Source organism: Purpureocillium lilacinum (genome assembly GCF_023168085.1).
Source record: "Purpureocillium lilacinum CBS 284.36 DNA, scaffold_1, whole genome shotgun sequence".
Classification (NCBI taxonomy): Eukaryota; Fungi; Ascomycota; class Sordariomycetes; order Hypocreales; family Ophiocordycipitaceae; genus Purpureocillium; species Purpureocillium lilacinum.
In genome coordinates this window covers 5,578,725-5,594,315 of record NW_027072111.1, presented here as the reverse complement: position 1 = coordinate 5,594,315, position 15,591 = coordinate 5,578,725, and the positions used below count along the sequence as shown (strand labels likewise).

Here is a 15,591-nt window from a genome sequence, read left to right as displayed (position 1 = left end):
TTGAAGGATCGTGTTGCCGCCGAGTGATCGGCTCCTCAGCGGACTTGCGCAAGACGGATGTTGGTGGAAAACTGCCAGGTCCGAAGGTGATGTCGCAAGCATCTGGCAGCATGCGCCTGAAGTGGTTAATCAGCTGAAGGAGACCCTTTATCGCCACGTGACCTCGCGACAGCCCAAAGCGGGCCGGCGCGTCATCCAGCGGCTGGTCGTGAAGCGCCTTTGGCTTGCATCGGCTCTTCACGCTCAGTTTCAGACACAAAATGGAGCATACGCGCCGTTCCAAATGTCCCTGATGGCGTCGCGTGCTGGAAAGTATGGACTTGTTCCGAGTCAGACTGAACTGCATCGATCATTACCAGGCGACACCCAGCCGCTATGACCCACAGCTGCGCAACGATGTGCGACCGTCGCAGGTTTCGCGAGGCCCGAAGGTGCCGGTTGTTCGGATCTTTGGCTCGACCGAAACGGGCCAAAAGGTTTGCGCACACGTACACGGGGCGTTCCCGTACCTATACGTGGAGTACAATGGTGGGCTAGCATCTGAAGAAGGTTCGTTGACTGTTGCAAAACTGCAGTCAGCACTTGGCTGACGTGACCATCAGTCGGCGCATTCATATATCGCCTTCATTTGTCCATCGACCATGCGCTGGCTGTGAGCTACAGGCGTGACCAATATGGAGATAACGCCAAGTTCGTTGCCAGGATCACGTTGGTGAAGGGCATCCCTTTCTACGGTTTCCACGTCGGGTATAGGCTCTTCCTCAAGATTTACGTGTTCAACCCTATCGTAATGACCCGACTCGCCGACCTCCTACAGCAGGGTGTGATTATGAAACGAAAATTTCAGCCGTATGAGGCGCATCTGCAGTACCTGTTGCAGTTCATGGTCGACTACAACCTGTACGGGTGCGACTATCTCGATTCGTCCAAGGTTACCTTTCGATCTCCGGTGCCGCAGCATAATCAGGATTCGAATTCATCACATCTCTGGCATAGCGTTTCGGTTCCGGCAGAGTCGGTCACGGATGATCCGACGCTGCCCCGCGTGAGCCACTGCTCAATCGAAGTGGACATTTGCGTCCAGGACATCGTCAACAGAAAGATGGTCAAGGAGCGCCAGCTGCATCATGACTTCATCGAACGCACAATCCCGATACCGAGAGATCTAAAGTTCGTCTACAGCATGGCTGGCCTGTGGAAGGATGAAACCAAGAGGCGACAACGACAAATGCCGAAGGCCCAGCAGCATAATAGCCCGTTCTCCCCGGAAGCCCTGGTCTCAATGTCCGCGGATCCCCGAGATTCGCAACCGCAGGGGTGGATCCATGAAGAGGAATATCAACAAGACATACGAGATTTGGTTTCTCAGGAGGCTGCTGACCTGGGAGGTGCAGCCGTGTCATTTGAAACGTTCGTTAAATCTGCAGAACCCGAGGCGGAAGTCAGTACCATCTTGCAGTCTGTGGAGGACCTGTATCCTTCCAAGCTGATGCCCGCCCTTGGTCTGCCGTCCAACCTCGGCAAATCAGTACTGGATCCCGCGAGTAGTATCGAAGTCGACGAGACGAAGGCGCTGCAAGTCCAAGAAGAAGAGGACAGCGTTTTCCCAGACGATTCGGATGAGGAAATGTTGCAGAAACTGAACGAAACGAACCCACCGGGAGATTTGGATGCTCAAAATGCACGGGAAACACACCAAGCGGAAGGACAGAAATCTACTGCTGAAACTCTACCCCCGTTTTGGGAGATACCGGGCGTTGCCTTCAGCGTACTGAAAACGGGACAGTGCCCGACGATACCCGTTACAGACGACCTTCTTGATGCCGCCGTGGATGATGGATTTTTATGCAGGGTGCCCAAACGACACGCCGCCCCCAAAACAAACTCCAAGCGCGGAGGGACCGAGACACCGCCGGACAGTCCCAACTCAAAGCGATTCAAACCGACGATCTTGGACGCTTCTCAGAATACGAGACCGAATGCTATCAAGCCAGGCCTTGCTGCAAGGAGCGTGTCTAAGGGATCAAATGACACTCGTCGGCTGGGGAGAGACTCCGGCATTGGCCGTACAACGCCGTCGGTGGCTTCTGGTGGTTTCCAAGCAGACCGCGCTGCCGACTCCAAGGCTGGGGCCGAATCCGATGGCTTTGCGAAACGAGAAAACCTACCACTTCCGAAGCAGTTGAGTCGGGAGACAGGGACACAGAAGAAAGTGTCCTTTGTAGATAGTGCTCCTGGTGCTGCAGGGAACGGACACCAGGGCCATGACACGCTCAACGCCTTCTCCGTTCCCAGAGGTCGGTGCCAACGGCGGACGTTTGCCTTTGCTGCTTTGCCACCCACATACGCCGACAGCATGGACATGACGAAGTACGACTTGCCGGACGTCATTTATCAGGATGCATACTACAGCAAGGAGAAAGATGTTCCCGATCGAATTCGGGAATACGCAGGCAGGGAATATCGCCTTGACAGCAACACCGTGCCCTTCCTGCCCCAGTTTGACCTGCAAGGTGGGCTCCCTACCGCACTGGATGGGAGAGCAGAAGCGCAAGGCATGGTCAGCCTTCAGCGACAACAGACGCGACAACAGTGGCAATGCGGCTGGCGTAGTTGGGAATACAATCGGCCACCACCTACGTACCGGGCAGTCTCGAATTGGGCCGATGATAAGATTCACAACAGTCGAGAGCAAGTCAGGAGACGCCGCCCAAAGGCCGTAATGCAGCCGGGAGCGATGTCCCAGATTGATGGGCCAACGCCGAAGAACAAGCATGGGTTCAAGTTTACCCAGAAGGCGGCTAGAACCAGTGTTGAACACGAGGTTCAGTACATGAGCACCATGAGCCTGGAGGTGCACGTCAATAGCCGAGGAAAGTTCATTCCGAATCCTGAACAAGACGAAATTCAGTGCATATTCTGGGCCTCCAAGTCTGATGAGAGGACATACAACACACAAGAGTCAGTCAACGCTCTCCGGTCTGGAATGCTGGTGGTCTCTCACGATGGGACTATCGCGCAACAGATAACACGGGTGACAAATGCGTCCGTTGCTGCAGAGGACAGCGAGCTGGATCTGATAGTGCGGATGGTCGAGATAGTGAGGACATTTGACCCGGACGTCTTGACAGGCTTCGAGGTGCATGGGAGCTCGTGGGGCTACCTTATCGAACGCGCGAGACTCAAGTACGACTACGACCTGTGCGACGAGTTCTCTCGCATGAGGTCCGATTCTCATGGCAGGTTCGGCAAGAACAACGACCGATGGGGCTTTAACACAACGTCGACAATCCGTGTCACGGGCCGACACATGATCAACATTTGGCGAGCGATGCAGGGCGAGCTGAACCTCCTTCAGTATACCATGGAGAACGTGGTGTGGCATTTGCTCCACCGTCGTGTGCCGCACTATTCCTGGAAAACGCTCACGAAGTGGTACAGGAGCAATAAACCGGCGGAGCTCGGAAAACTGTTGCGATACTACCAGAATCGTGCGCGGCTGGACATTGAGATCCTTGAAGCCAACGAGCTCATTGCGCGAACCAGCGAGCAGGCCAGACTCCTCGGCGTCGACTTCTTCTCGGTGTTTTCCCGAGGATCGCAGTTCAAAGTCGAGTCGATCATGTCTAGGATCGCCAAGCCAGAAAACTTCGTCTTCGTATCGCCGAGCAAAAAGCAGGTTGGCGGCCAGAATGCACTCGAATGCCTGCCTCTAGTCATGGAGCCCCAGAGCGCGTTCTACAGCAGCCCGCTCTTGGTGCTGGACTTCCAGAGCCTGTACCCCAGCGTCATGATTGCGTACAATTACTGCTACTCCACGTTTCTCGGCCGTATCAAGAACTGGCGAGGGACCAGCAAGATGGGCTTCACAGAGTACGAGCGCCAGAAGGGTTTACTCTTGCTCTTGAAGGACTACATCAACATTGCGCCAAACGGCATGATGTACGTCAAGGCAGAGATTCGCAAGTCTCTGGTTGCCAAGATGTTGACAGAGATCCTCGAGACCAGGGTCATGGTCAAAAGCGGCATGAAGAAGGACAAGGACGACAAGACATTGCAGCAGCTGCTGAACAATCGTCAACTGGCGCTGAAGCTTTTGGCAAATGTCACCTATGGCTATACGTCTGCGTCGTTCTCTGGGCGAATGCCCTGCTCGGAAATCGCTGACAGTATTGTCCAAACTGGGAGAGAAACACTGGAGCGGGCAATTGCATACATCCATTCCATCGAGCGATGGGGTGCAGAAGTCGTGTATGGCGACACGGACAGCCTTTTTGTCTACTTGAAGGGGAGGACGAGGGAGCAGGCCTTTGACATTGGCAACGAGATCGCAAAGGCGGTCACGGAGATGAACCCGCGGCCGATCAAACTCAAGTTCGAAAAGGTCTACCATCCTTGCGTGCTTCTAGCCAAGAAGCGCTACGTGGGGTACAAGTACGAAAGCAAAGGGCAGGCCAAGCCCGACTTCGACGCCAAGGGCATCGAGACTGTCCGGCGGGACGGCACGCCTGCGGAACAGAAGATCGAGGAGAAGGCACTCAGGATGCTGTTCGAAACGGCCGACCTGAGCCAGATCAAGTCATACTTCCAGTCCCAATGCGACAAGATCATGCGCGGAGCCGTCTCCGTGCAGGACTTTTGCTTCGCCAAGGAGGTCCGCCTGGGAACTTACTCGGACAAGGGGCCACCACCGGCAGGCGCGTTGATCAGCACCAAGAAGATGCTCGAGGACGCCAGGGCAGAGCCGCAGTACGGAGAGCGCGTGCCGTACGTGGTGATCACGGGCGCACCGGGGTCGCGGCTCATCGACCGGTGCGTCGCGCCCGAGGAGCTCCTCGTCAACCCGCACTGGCAGCTCGACGCCGAGTACTACATATCCAAGAACCTCATCCCGCCGCTGGAGCGCATCTTCAACCTGGTGGGCGCCAACGTGCGGCAGTGGTACGACGAGATGCCCAAGGTCCAGCGCGTCCACCAAGCGACGTCGGCCCAGGCGAGCAAGCGGTCGACGCTCGAGTCGTACATGCGCTCGACCCACTGCCTCGTCTGCAACGCAAAGTTCGCAGAGGAGGGCTACGCCCTGTGCCCGGCATGCCGCGACGACGCGCCCGCCTCCATGCTCGCCCTGCAGACGCGCCTCGCCGCCGACGAGCGCAGCTTCCTCGAGGTGCTCGACGTGTGCCGCACCTGCTCGGGAATGAGTCCACTGGACGAGGTGCGCTGCGACAGCAAGGACTGTCCCGTGTTCTGGACGCGCATGAAGCAGCGCACCAGGATGGTGACTACCAAGGCCGCAGCGGGGCCTGTGATACGTGAGCTCATTGAGGAGTCTGGCAGAGAGCAGTTAGAATGGTGACGACAAGTGTTGTAGATGGCGTTGGTATTGGATTATCTGGTGGGCGGCTGGTTTGCAATTTCATTTATACCCGTGGGATAGGAGTCGGCGGCACGTTGATGATGCACAGGAAACCGGGCTTGTTGCGTACGCTGGTCATCAAGGCTAGCGCGAGAGTTCCGCATGTTGTGAAGTTGTTGTATTCCATCAATAGAATGTATATGCGACAGCCCTGGCAGCGGACGACCGTCCACCTAGACTGATCACTGGTCCATGTTAACGCCACGCGCCCATTGTACCTGAAGCCATGCTCGCTCATAACGCCATGAATATAACCCGTCCCCCAAATGTACATATTCTCCTCTACACAGCTTCGCCTACAGGTCTCGCCGGCAACGGCTCAACAACATCCTCCTCCAACTCCTCGTCCAGCCAGCCTGAGTAATCGTCATCGTCGTCGATGATGGCAGACGCGGCGGGCAGGGCCATGATGGGGCTGGGTGCAGACTCCTTGATCGGGGGAGTTGTAGTGTCTGGCACGTCCGATTCAGTCTCAACGGCCGAGGGCTGCGTGACGACTGGCAGCGCGTTCGCTGGCTCTGGAGGTGCGGCTTGGTGGCCGGCAAAGGCCGCATCGACGTCCACTTGTTCCTCGGTGACTGGCGTACTGGGCTGGGAATCATCTGGGGCAGCGACAACAAGCATGTTCTGTCCAGAGTCCGCCTCCTCGACCTGATCCTGGCTTGCACCGCGTCTTCGCCGCTGCGGCAGCTGAGGCGGTTGAATGGAGCGGGGCGCGGACTCTTTATCTTCATGAGGGGCTTCAGTGCCCGCGTGTTCCGATACAGGTTTGCGCTTGAGGGACGTCGTTGGCCCCAAGTTCATTCTTCCATTCGTTGGCCCAGGGAGGGGAAAGCCAGGCGGTGGAAGGGGCTGGCCGCGACCCATTGGCTGGCTCAGATCGACCTGCGGAGGCTTCTCACCATTTCTCTTAGCCTCTTGCCGCCGTTGAAGTGCGTTCCAACCCCACTGCCTCGCTTGCGCCGCCGCATTAGTGACAGCAGCCAGGGTGTTTCGTTTCAAGTCACCGTTGGATGATTCGGTCAAGGTCGTGTTGCTCGTGTTGTTCGTGTTCTCGCGGCGCATGAAGAAGCTGCGTCCCAACGAGCCAGCCTGACTCTTGAAGGAGCTGCTGGTTGACGGAGTAGGCGAGCTTGATCCCGTAGCGTCATGGGTTATTGATCCAGCGGAAGAAGCGGTATTGCGGCGGCCGGAGGGCACTGGATCTTCGTCGGCCTCAGCGTCTTGCTCCCCGTCGCCGTCCTCGGTAGAGGATGCAACAGACTGATTGGAAGCTAGTGCAGAGGGTCCAGTCTTAGGAGGTGATCCGACGGGTGTAGCCATCGGCGAGGCATCCTGCGATCGTGACTGCAACGCGGCCATGTAGTTCGTGGCGTGGTCTGGAGGCGAGGAGGATGGTTTAAAAAGATCTGCATGTGCCGTCTCGGTACCGACGATTGGATCAGTCGAGTTCTTGACAATAGTCGGCGATCGCAAGGGGCTAGCGTTTGCTGCCTTCGAGTCCGCGACCGTCGAGCTTGATGCTTTGGGATCCACCCCCGTCGAAACAACAGACGTAGAGCTGCTGTTGGTGTTCTTGCCCAGCTTCCTGCCGAAGAGACCAGTTTTCTCGGGCGCTGCGTCGATAACCGGAAGACTATGGCTCTTCTCCAAAGGTCGTGGCTCGTCACTCGTTTCGGTACCCTCTTCAGGACGATCCGTAAGGACAGCGTCCACGACCTGTTCAGGAGCGACTTCTGCGACCGTGGACGATTCAACAGCGTCGTCGCCTTCAAATATTCCACCCCTCCAAGTCTTATGCTCCGTCTTGAAGAAAGGAACATCGTCCCAGAATGGTTGGACCAAGGTCTCGGCGAAAACCTCCTTGATGCGGTTCTCGATCTGGCGAAGAATAACGGTATATGTGATCTGCCTGGAGCTCACAATCGGCTCGATTGCCATTTCCATCTTTGGCATTGTCTGAAAGGAGAGCCACACTCGGTTGCTGGGCGGAGCTTTGACCTTGAAGAGGACGTGGCCCTCGACGCGACGCAACACCACTGCCAGCACGAGGTTCACCTCTCGAGCCTTGAACCTGGTTCCCAGGTCTATCTTGGCCGTGGCAGCCACTTCGATCCTGAAGTTGCCGCTGTATCTGACGTCTGCCTCCACAACACACTCTCCTTCAACGGTCAAGTCTTTCAGCTTGAGGTTCGAGAAGTAAGGGGCTGCTTCTCCGGTGTCGATGTTCTGAATGGTGATGTTCGTGAGGAACGAAGGCCGCTTGACGCGGGATATCTTCTTCGTTATCTTTTCACGGATGAAGTTCTCGAGATCGCGCGTCTTGTACACCGCTAAGAAAATCCTCCCCAGCATCGCGTTGAGCCACCGTGAGTGGACATGGTCCTCGGACGAGTGGAGCCGCTGGACCAGCGAGATGATGTGCTTGACATCAAAATGCTTCGGGGTTGGCGCCGACGTATCAAAGCCAAACGTTTGCTCCTGGTTCTTGAGCAGCGCGAAGTAGAAGTCTTCCTTGGCGGAGCAATTCTCAGAAAAGAGGTAGAAGGGCTTCGACACCTGGCCGTCCGCCGTCTGCTCCGATTTGTCTCGTTTCCGGGACAGACACAAGGCGTTGCGCTTGATGAACAGCTCCCCCTCCGGGGTCGTGTCGCCGCCAGAGTATATGCTTATGTCGTGATGCGCCAGCGATATGACATGACGAACTTCAAGCTGCTCCTCGTCATCGAAGAGCATGAGGTGGCCGTGCCTAGACTTGAATTAGAACGCGCAACGAGTTGAGGAAGACGGCGCCGTCGGGCGAGGATGCCTACCGCAGCACCACGTAGAAGACGTTGCCGGCCTTTTTAGGTCTTTGGCTCAGGCCATTATTGTCCAGTGGACCAGCCACAGGCTTCCGGTCAAAGATGCTCCTGTACATGGTCTGATAGACGCTTGGACTGGGAGGTGCCACAGTCGTCGAGCCTAGCGGCGTGGACCGCTCTATGGGCTTCGCATTGATCCCCATCGGCGTATACTCGCGGCATACGGCAAAGTACCCAGCGGCCACGTCCAGGTCTTGTTTCGCTCGCGCCTTCGACTCGTCGGCAGACGCCGCCGCCTTCGCATCCTCGAGGAGCGCGGTGTCGTCGCCGGGCTGGACGATGCCATCCTCGTTGTCGCGCGTGCTCAGGTCATTGCGGACGGGAAACGTGTGGTAGCCATGGACGAGCACGGCAATGACGAGGAGCGGGATGAAGGTTACGCCTCCGAGAAGGTACGCAACCAGCAACGACGTCCAGCTACCCATCGTCGAGGGCGGAACAAGCTCGCCCGTACGGTGTGTTCGAGTCGTCGGTCGGTGTTTCGTGCGGGCGGGTGCCACCTGGCAAGCTGTCTGCTCAGCGGCAACAAGCTGCCGGCGGAAGCGGCGGCATGCAACAGCGGACAAAGAAATGAGCAAGGCAACCAAACGGAGAAAGAAAGCAAAAATCACTGGGGTGGGAAAGCCGTAGCAGGCATCCGATGTCTTGGGGGACTGGCCGCGCGCAAGAAGGAAATCAAGGCATGACCAGCGTGACGTGGGCAATCACCGAAGTGCACAAAGGACAGCAGGCGTGCCGCGACTCACGGGCCTAGGCGGCGGCGGCGGCGAAGGCGGCGGTGGCGGCAGTGGCAGGGGCAGCCGCAGCGGGACCGCGTGCTGGCAATACGTCATGTGATGGGCCAGCGGAGGCTCGCCGGAGCGGCTGGACAGCTGCAGCGGTCCCCAGCAACTGCATGCAAGCCATACAAAGCCATGCTCTCCAGCTTCGAGGCCGCTGGCCAGCTAGTGCCGGCTAGCGGGGTTTACCCGCTGCGGGGCTCCGTCGCGGCACATTCAAGGCCCAACAAATCGACTGCCTGCGCCGAAGAACATGGCTGCAGCTGTCAACGCCCCAGACTCTGGGCTCCATCCAGTGAGAGAGAGTCCCCTGAGCCTCATAACCTACCATGCGTAAAATATGCCCCCAGGATGCGCCATTCCGCGCCCGCTCGCTTGCATCATGCGCATCGCGCATTGCCCACAAATCCGGCGGCGGATCTCTAGCATGTACGCTCAGGGCAATGGGCGTCCTCCGCTAATTGGCTGGAGAAGGACAAGTGTGCCGCTTGGGTCCTCGCGACAAGTCCGCCGGAGATACACCATCTAACCCGTAACAAAGAATCACTCACGTCGTTTCAAACAAAGCTCATACAGTCATCAATGCAATCTGCTCCGTCGCTACTTGAATATGCGGTCAAGAAAACCACTCTGTACATTCATCGACAGTCTGTCTCGCTCTGTTGCGCCGGCTGAGCAATATGTCTCCTCCAAACGCCGTATTGGGTGTTTTGCCGTCCTGAAAAGGGAAAACCTGGACGGTGCTGAAGGGACTCCGAGAGAATAGTAAGAGTCAAACTGCTTCGTGCTTGGGGGTCAAACGACAAAGATGAGGAGATCCTAGGAGAAGATATGGGAAGATCCCAAGCGATGGTACACGGTCGGTGTAGATTGATTAAGCGCCCGTCGGGCGACAAGGAAAGGTTTTGTCGGACAGTGAAGAGGCAGAATCGTCAAGCGTCGTCAAACTTCCGTGAGTTTATACAGGTCGTCAATAGCCGAGGGGCGAAATAGGTTTTAGCGAGTGTGGGGAATGAAACGGTTGGTGCCAGGCTGGCACTTCATTGCGGAACTACGTTACGCACGAGAACGAGTCGATGCCATCGGCGTGCTTGCAGCGGAAGCTGGGTGAGAGTGGGAGGGATGTCCTCGACCCCTCTTTGATGCATGATGCAAGGTTCCGACATCATGTTTGCCTGTGCCCAAGTCAGCCCGTCGAACCGCTTCTTTTGAAAGGCCCGCAGTTGTCAACTTACCATCACAGCAAGCTCGGACGTTCTCGAGACGATGGGCTTCCCTGTCCTGCCTCTCAATCATCTCTCGAAGATCCTCCGCGCTGTCATGAACCTCGCTGGCCTCGTATATGCCCGTGTTCTGATTGGTAGGACCTCGGCCACGCAGACTGGAGATGGTATCGGACAGGCGAGGGCCGCCAGTTTTCCAGTAGCCGCTCAATTTGCTTAGAGTCCCCGTGGACGTCTTCCCTGATGTCGTTGATTGCCTCTGTGTCGACGGAGTCAAAGTCGGGATGTTCATGGAAACACCAAGCGCGGGCGACTCGTTGCGCGATCCACGCGAATTGTACGAAGAGAGCGAAGGAGGCGCGCGAGGGCGGTTGCCAACCGCCCGCCGCTGGCCACTCTGAGGATTGAACTCATCGACATCTTCACGAGTGATGTTGTCCACGGCCTCGTCGACCTCGGGCTGATCCTGTTGGTCGGTCCGGAGCAGCAGATAGGAGAGCGCGTTGAACCACGTCTCGTGTCGCTGGCCCGTTGTGCACGTGAACTTGATGGTCCGGCCGGGAGAAATAATGATCAGGCTCTTTCGGTGCAAGCCAGGGGGCATGGGGTTGTCGTCGGTCACGACCCTCACCGCCTCGATAGGAACGCTCTTGGCCCTGAGTTCCGTGCGACCGGCAGTGGACGGGTCCCGATCGCTCCAGTTCAGCGTCCGGGTGTACGGATGGACCCAGAAGTACCGCCTGTGCCGGTTCTCGGACATCTCGCCGCGGATAGTCTTCCGTGTGTACTTCCACAGGAACTCGCCGATCATGGTTTGCGTGATGGCTTGGATCATGCGAGGATCCGTGTTCGGGCTGAACCCTGTCGGGCCCATGCCCATCTCACCAGGTCTCATGTTGAATCGCGTGTCGAGCTCAGAAGCGAAGGAGGATACAGAGGATTGCCTGGATCGTGCTGTGAGCCTCGTGGGCGACTGGAGACCGGCTTGTCCTGCGACAGAGCCGGCATGAATCACGCGCGGAGTCGGGGTGCCGCGGCCGGAGGTCGCTGACGGTGGCCTTTGCATGCTAGGGGTATGTGGCCGCTGCTTCATGGCTGACGCGGGGAACAGCGGTGGTCCCATTGCGCCAGGTTGGCCGCGCGAGGAGCCTGAACGCGCAGCATCAATGACTTGTCGGTGGTTGGATGGCAGTGGCGGTGCTCCTTGAATCGATCCCTTGCCGCTGGCAGCACTGCCAGGTCTGAATGGTGGCACCGCCTCGAAAGCCACATCGTCGATTGCGTTCCCGCGACCAACGCTGTCGAAGCTTTCCTGTGACCGATATACCCTGACTGTCCCAGTTGTATCTGGGCTTGGCACGGAATCGACAGACGCCTGCTTGACATGTCTGTTTGCCTCCCGTGTGCCGTCCATGAGCAGCTTGTCTATGGCTCCAGCCGTCAAGGCTGTTTGAGCACCCTGATCGCTAGTAGTAACAGGCGGCTTTCGCGAGGGTCGGAGGGCTGAATTGCTCGAAATTTCCTTAAATGGCCGTTGAGACTCAGGCGTGGTACTAACTTCAGGCACCTCCCTGGGCGACTGACGCGTCTCGTCTTCGGCAATGAGAGGAGAGTCATTCCTGTTGCTGCGCCCGCCAGTAGCCCTATGCATCTTGGCGCTAGGAGGTGTCTTTGGCATCCCGGTCTCGGTGAAGTGACAAGCCTCATCTCGAGGAAGAATAAAGCCGTCCCTGCGGGGGCTGCGTGGCGACATGGGACGTGTCTCAACCGACTCGATGCCAGAAAAGCCAAAGCTAGGCAAGGCTGGTAGTGTCGGCGGGGTGCTCACCGGCTCGACGTACTCGGCAGATATGGCGGAGAGAGCCAGGGCTGGCGGCACCGGGGGTGGCTCCATAACCGGATGCATGTGCTCTGCGACGATTGAGGACAACGTCAAGGCTGGAGGCGAGGGCTGCGGCTCAGACACTGGTTCAACATGCTGTGTCGCGATGCCCGAGAAAGAAAGGGGCGCCTGGATGGGGTCGACAATGGGCTCTTCCCGCGGCTGAAGCTCCTCTGCATGGATGGATGACAAGGTGAGAGGTGGCGCTCTGATGACAACCTCTGGCTCGCTGATGGGCTGAACATTCTCTGCCATGATTGAGGATATGCTGAGAACGGGTGGCTGTGGTACTGGAGGGAGCGGGAGCGCCAAGGGTTCCGGTTCGGCCTTGGGTTCGACAGCTTCAGCGGTGATTGTCGAGAAAGTAAGGGAAGGCGGCGGAGCAGCAACCGGCTCTACAACCTCCGTGAGCATTGGCGCCATTGTCAGCGCAGGAGGTGGAGACACAGGTTCCATCACGGGGTACAGTCCTTGAGCAACGATACTTGAGAGGGAAAGGACTGGCGCTGGAACCTCGGGCTCAGCCACAGGCTCAACTTGCTGCATCGCAAGCGACGACATGCGAAGAGACGGCGGAGTAGGGAGCACAACAGGCTCCTCTCGCGGCTCGACGGCCTCGGACCGAATCATGGAGAGCCCAAGGGCAGGCGGAGTCGGCGGGATTTGCGGCGGCGACGTAGGGGGCACGGGGAACTGCGCAAGCTTTTCGGCAATGTCGTGTTCGTATTGCGCGCCCGCGTCGCTGTAAGAAAGGGTAGACAACGGTCTGGAAACGTCGGCGTCCAGGCCACGATTGGTGCCCCAGACCCCAGACGTCTGACCGGGCGGCGCGTTGACGACAGACTGAACGGACACGGGACGCTGTAATGCCTCCGTGTAGACCTCGCTGGTGATTCGGACAGGGTCTGTCATGACACCGCTGTCCACCATGATGACTCTCGGAAGCTCGGGCACGGCCGGCGCTGGCGACAGCGTGCGCCGAACGGAGCCCGGTGTACCTGATCGAACACTGCGGCGAGTCATAGGTGTCCCGATAAGAGAGTCATCGTCGCTGCCCCCGTAGTCTTGCAGCTCCGCGAAAAGGCTTTGGCCAGCTTGAGCAGCACCAATGCTAGCGAAGCTTGCAGGGCTGCTCTGCAGATTGGGCTCCTCGCTAGTCTGCCTTGAGCTTCGAGAGAGAGATCCATGGGTCAAACGGACGCGGCTTCTTTGTGACGAGAGTCTCGTTGTCGGGGTCCGCAGTTCCGCGACATCATCCTCGTCGGCCGACGTCGATGCTGTGCTATGGAACGAATTGCGGTTGGTATGACGAGCGAGGCCGGCCGGCAAGCTCGGCGGCTGTCTCATCCGGCCGAACCCTCTGCTTGGGCTTTCTGTCTCGGTTGCCGCATCGTCATCGCTGTCCGAGAACCCTTCGTTCCCGGTCTGGAACTCCTCGGTTTCGGTAGCCCGTTCATTCGCAGTCTCAAAAGCCGATTCACTCGCTTCATTGGCCGTCTCGAATTGATCGCTCGTGTCCGTGCGACTGGTGGCAAGCTGGCCTTGGCTTGGAATTGTCGACGCCGATGACCTGCCAGGAGACACTTCCGGGTTGTCCTCCCATTCAGGGTCGTCCACGACAATTTCTTGACGGCTGGACCGGAAGCTGCCGAGAAGGCGGTTTGACTTCTTGAACTCCTTGGAGTCCACCTTGCGACTCCTCCTTGATGTAGCGGCGCTGCCGGAATCATTGCGCGCCTTCTCAAGATCATCGCGGAGATCCTGGATGATGCGACGCAGTTCAAGCTTTTCAGTCTTCTCGCGATGCAGTTGGCTCCGCTGGTTCTGTATCGTTCGTTGCGCGTGCTGCAGCGAGGTTTTAATAGTCTCCGTCTCAAGCATGGCGTGTCTCGGAGTGCCCTTGATGGGCGATGGAGGAGGCGAGTGCTCGGGGGTGATGTTATCGGCGGCGGTATCGAACTCCTCATCGCTCAAACCTGAAGCAGGCTCACGCTCCGTGGCCCTTCCTCGTTGAAGGGAGAAGGCCTTGGCGAGCTCCTGGTTCTGGCTCGTCAGGTCGTCAATCTTGCGCTGCATGGCGGAGCGCTCGCCCTCAGCCATGACCATGCTGCGCTTCGCCGTGCCGAGTTCTATGTCATGATGCTTGACGGTGGCCGCGTGCTCCTCAGCCAGTTTGGCGTGAGACAACTTAACCTCGTCGAGCTCTTTCTGGGCGGTATTCTTCTCAGCGTTGGACAAGCCCAAAGCTTGTGTCAGCTTCTTTTCGCGATCAGCTGCCTCTCGTTGCAGTGACGAGTATTCTTGCAGACGTGTCTCCAAGTTCCAGTTCTCTTCTTTGTAGCGGTGCTCGCTCTCGTCCAGAGTCTTGAGGCGCTGCTGCAGGCTCTCGGATTCGATCTCCAGCTTGGTCCTGTCTGTCTGCAGAGTCTTGACCTCCTCCTCGCGCTCTGACAGCAATGTCTGCAGGCTGCGGACTTGAGCGATGAGCGAGGTGCTAATCTCTGCGGCAAACTCTATATCGTGTACGCGGTTTGAGGGTTGATTTCTGAGCTTGCGGTTCGGGACACTGAGCTTCGTCGGCGAGCCAGTCGCGTGGCTCTCGAACTTGGAAGGGCTGACAGAGCGCTGTAGGTGAAACGTTAGCAAGGCCTGGGGTTGCCAGAGAGCCGAACAGGGCAAAGCTCACTCTGCCGCTGCGCGCCTCCGGCACAAACGGAGAGCCTGGGTTGGCCTCATTGCTAGGGATCCTCTGCTTGGGCAGAAAGACCCGGGCCGACTCCCGTGCCAGGTCATTGAACTCGCGTTCGATCTCGACAAGCTTTTTGCGAAGATCTGGGCCAAGCTCGCCTTCCTTCTGCAGCTTCTCTACCTCTTGCAGGCGCTCTGCCAGCGCCTTACGCTGGGAGACAAGAGCTGTGCCTAGCTTGCCCGCCTCGTCAAGGCGGCGGTCCGTCTCGGCGAGATGAGCCTCGAGTGCGCGTTTCGCCTGCGTCGGAGACGACCCGGGCCCAGAAGCAAAGAGCTCGTGGTCGAAGCTGGAGAATCGGTGGTGAGGAGCGCCAGGTGTGTTGGCGACGAAAGGGTCCCCAGCTGCCTCCCCCGGAGCGGGGAGCGTAGGGCGCTCCTCCGAGGCCAGCGACGAAGTCATCCTGACGAACAAGGTGTCACAGGAAAGACCGTCTGCAGTGGCCACGAGGGCAACAAACTCCCAGCTGTAGGTGCAGCACGCCGGCGGTCGGTGAGAGCAGGCGATGAATCGGGAGGGTGACGGCGGTGGAGGTGTCGACTACGTCGCGTTCCCGAGGTCGAGTAGGCGGATGAGCGATCGGTTGCACCCCTTGCGTGGGGCCCTGGGAGCGGCTGCAGGGGGACGCAGGAAGACGAGCCGCCGACCTGAGGGAGCGCGGGCCCTCGTGCAGGACAGGTG

The 15,591-nt window shown here is 58.2% G+C and overlaps 2 protein-coding genes across 2 annotated transcripts; one reads left to right on the top strand and one right to left on the bottom strand.

The window, feature by feature from the left end:
- Positions 1–314: 314 nt before the first annotated feature.
- On the top strand, positions 315–5,356 carry PLICBS_001317 (DNA polymerase zeta; the record flags this gene model as incomplete). The annotated part of the gene is made up of 2 exons (XM_018317622.2): positions 315–549; positions 603–5,356. 2 exons carry the CDS (start codon positions 315–317, stop codon positions 5,354–5,356), a joined length of 4,989 nt encoding a protein of 1,662 aa, XP_018183147.2.
- A 342-nt stretch (positions 5,357–5,698) lies between these two features.
- On the bottom strand, positions 5,699–15,312 carry PLICBS_001316 (uncharacterized protein; the record flags this gene model as incomplete). The annotated part of the gene is made up of 4 exons (XM_065599796.1): positions 5,699–8,165; positions 8,230–8,662; positions 10,295–14,789; positions 14,851–15,312. The coding sequence occupies 4 exons, from the start codon at positions 15,310–15,312 to the stop codon at positions 5,699–5,701; spliced, it is 7,857 nt and encodes a 2,618-aa protein (XP_065455868.1).
- Positions 15,313–15,591: the final 279 nt, after the last annotated feature.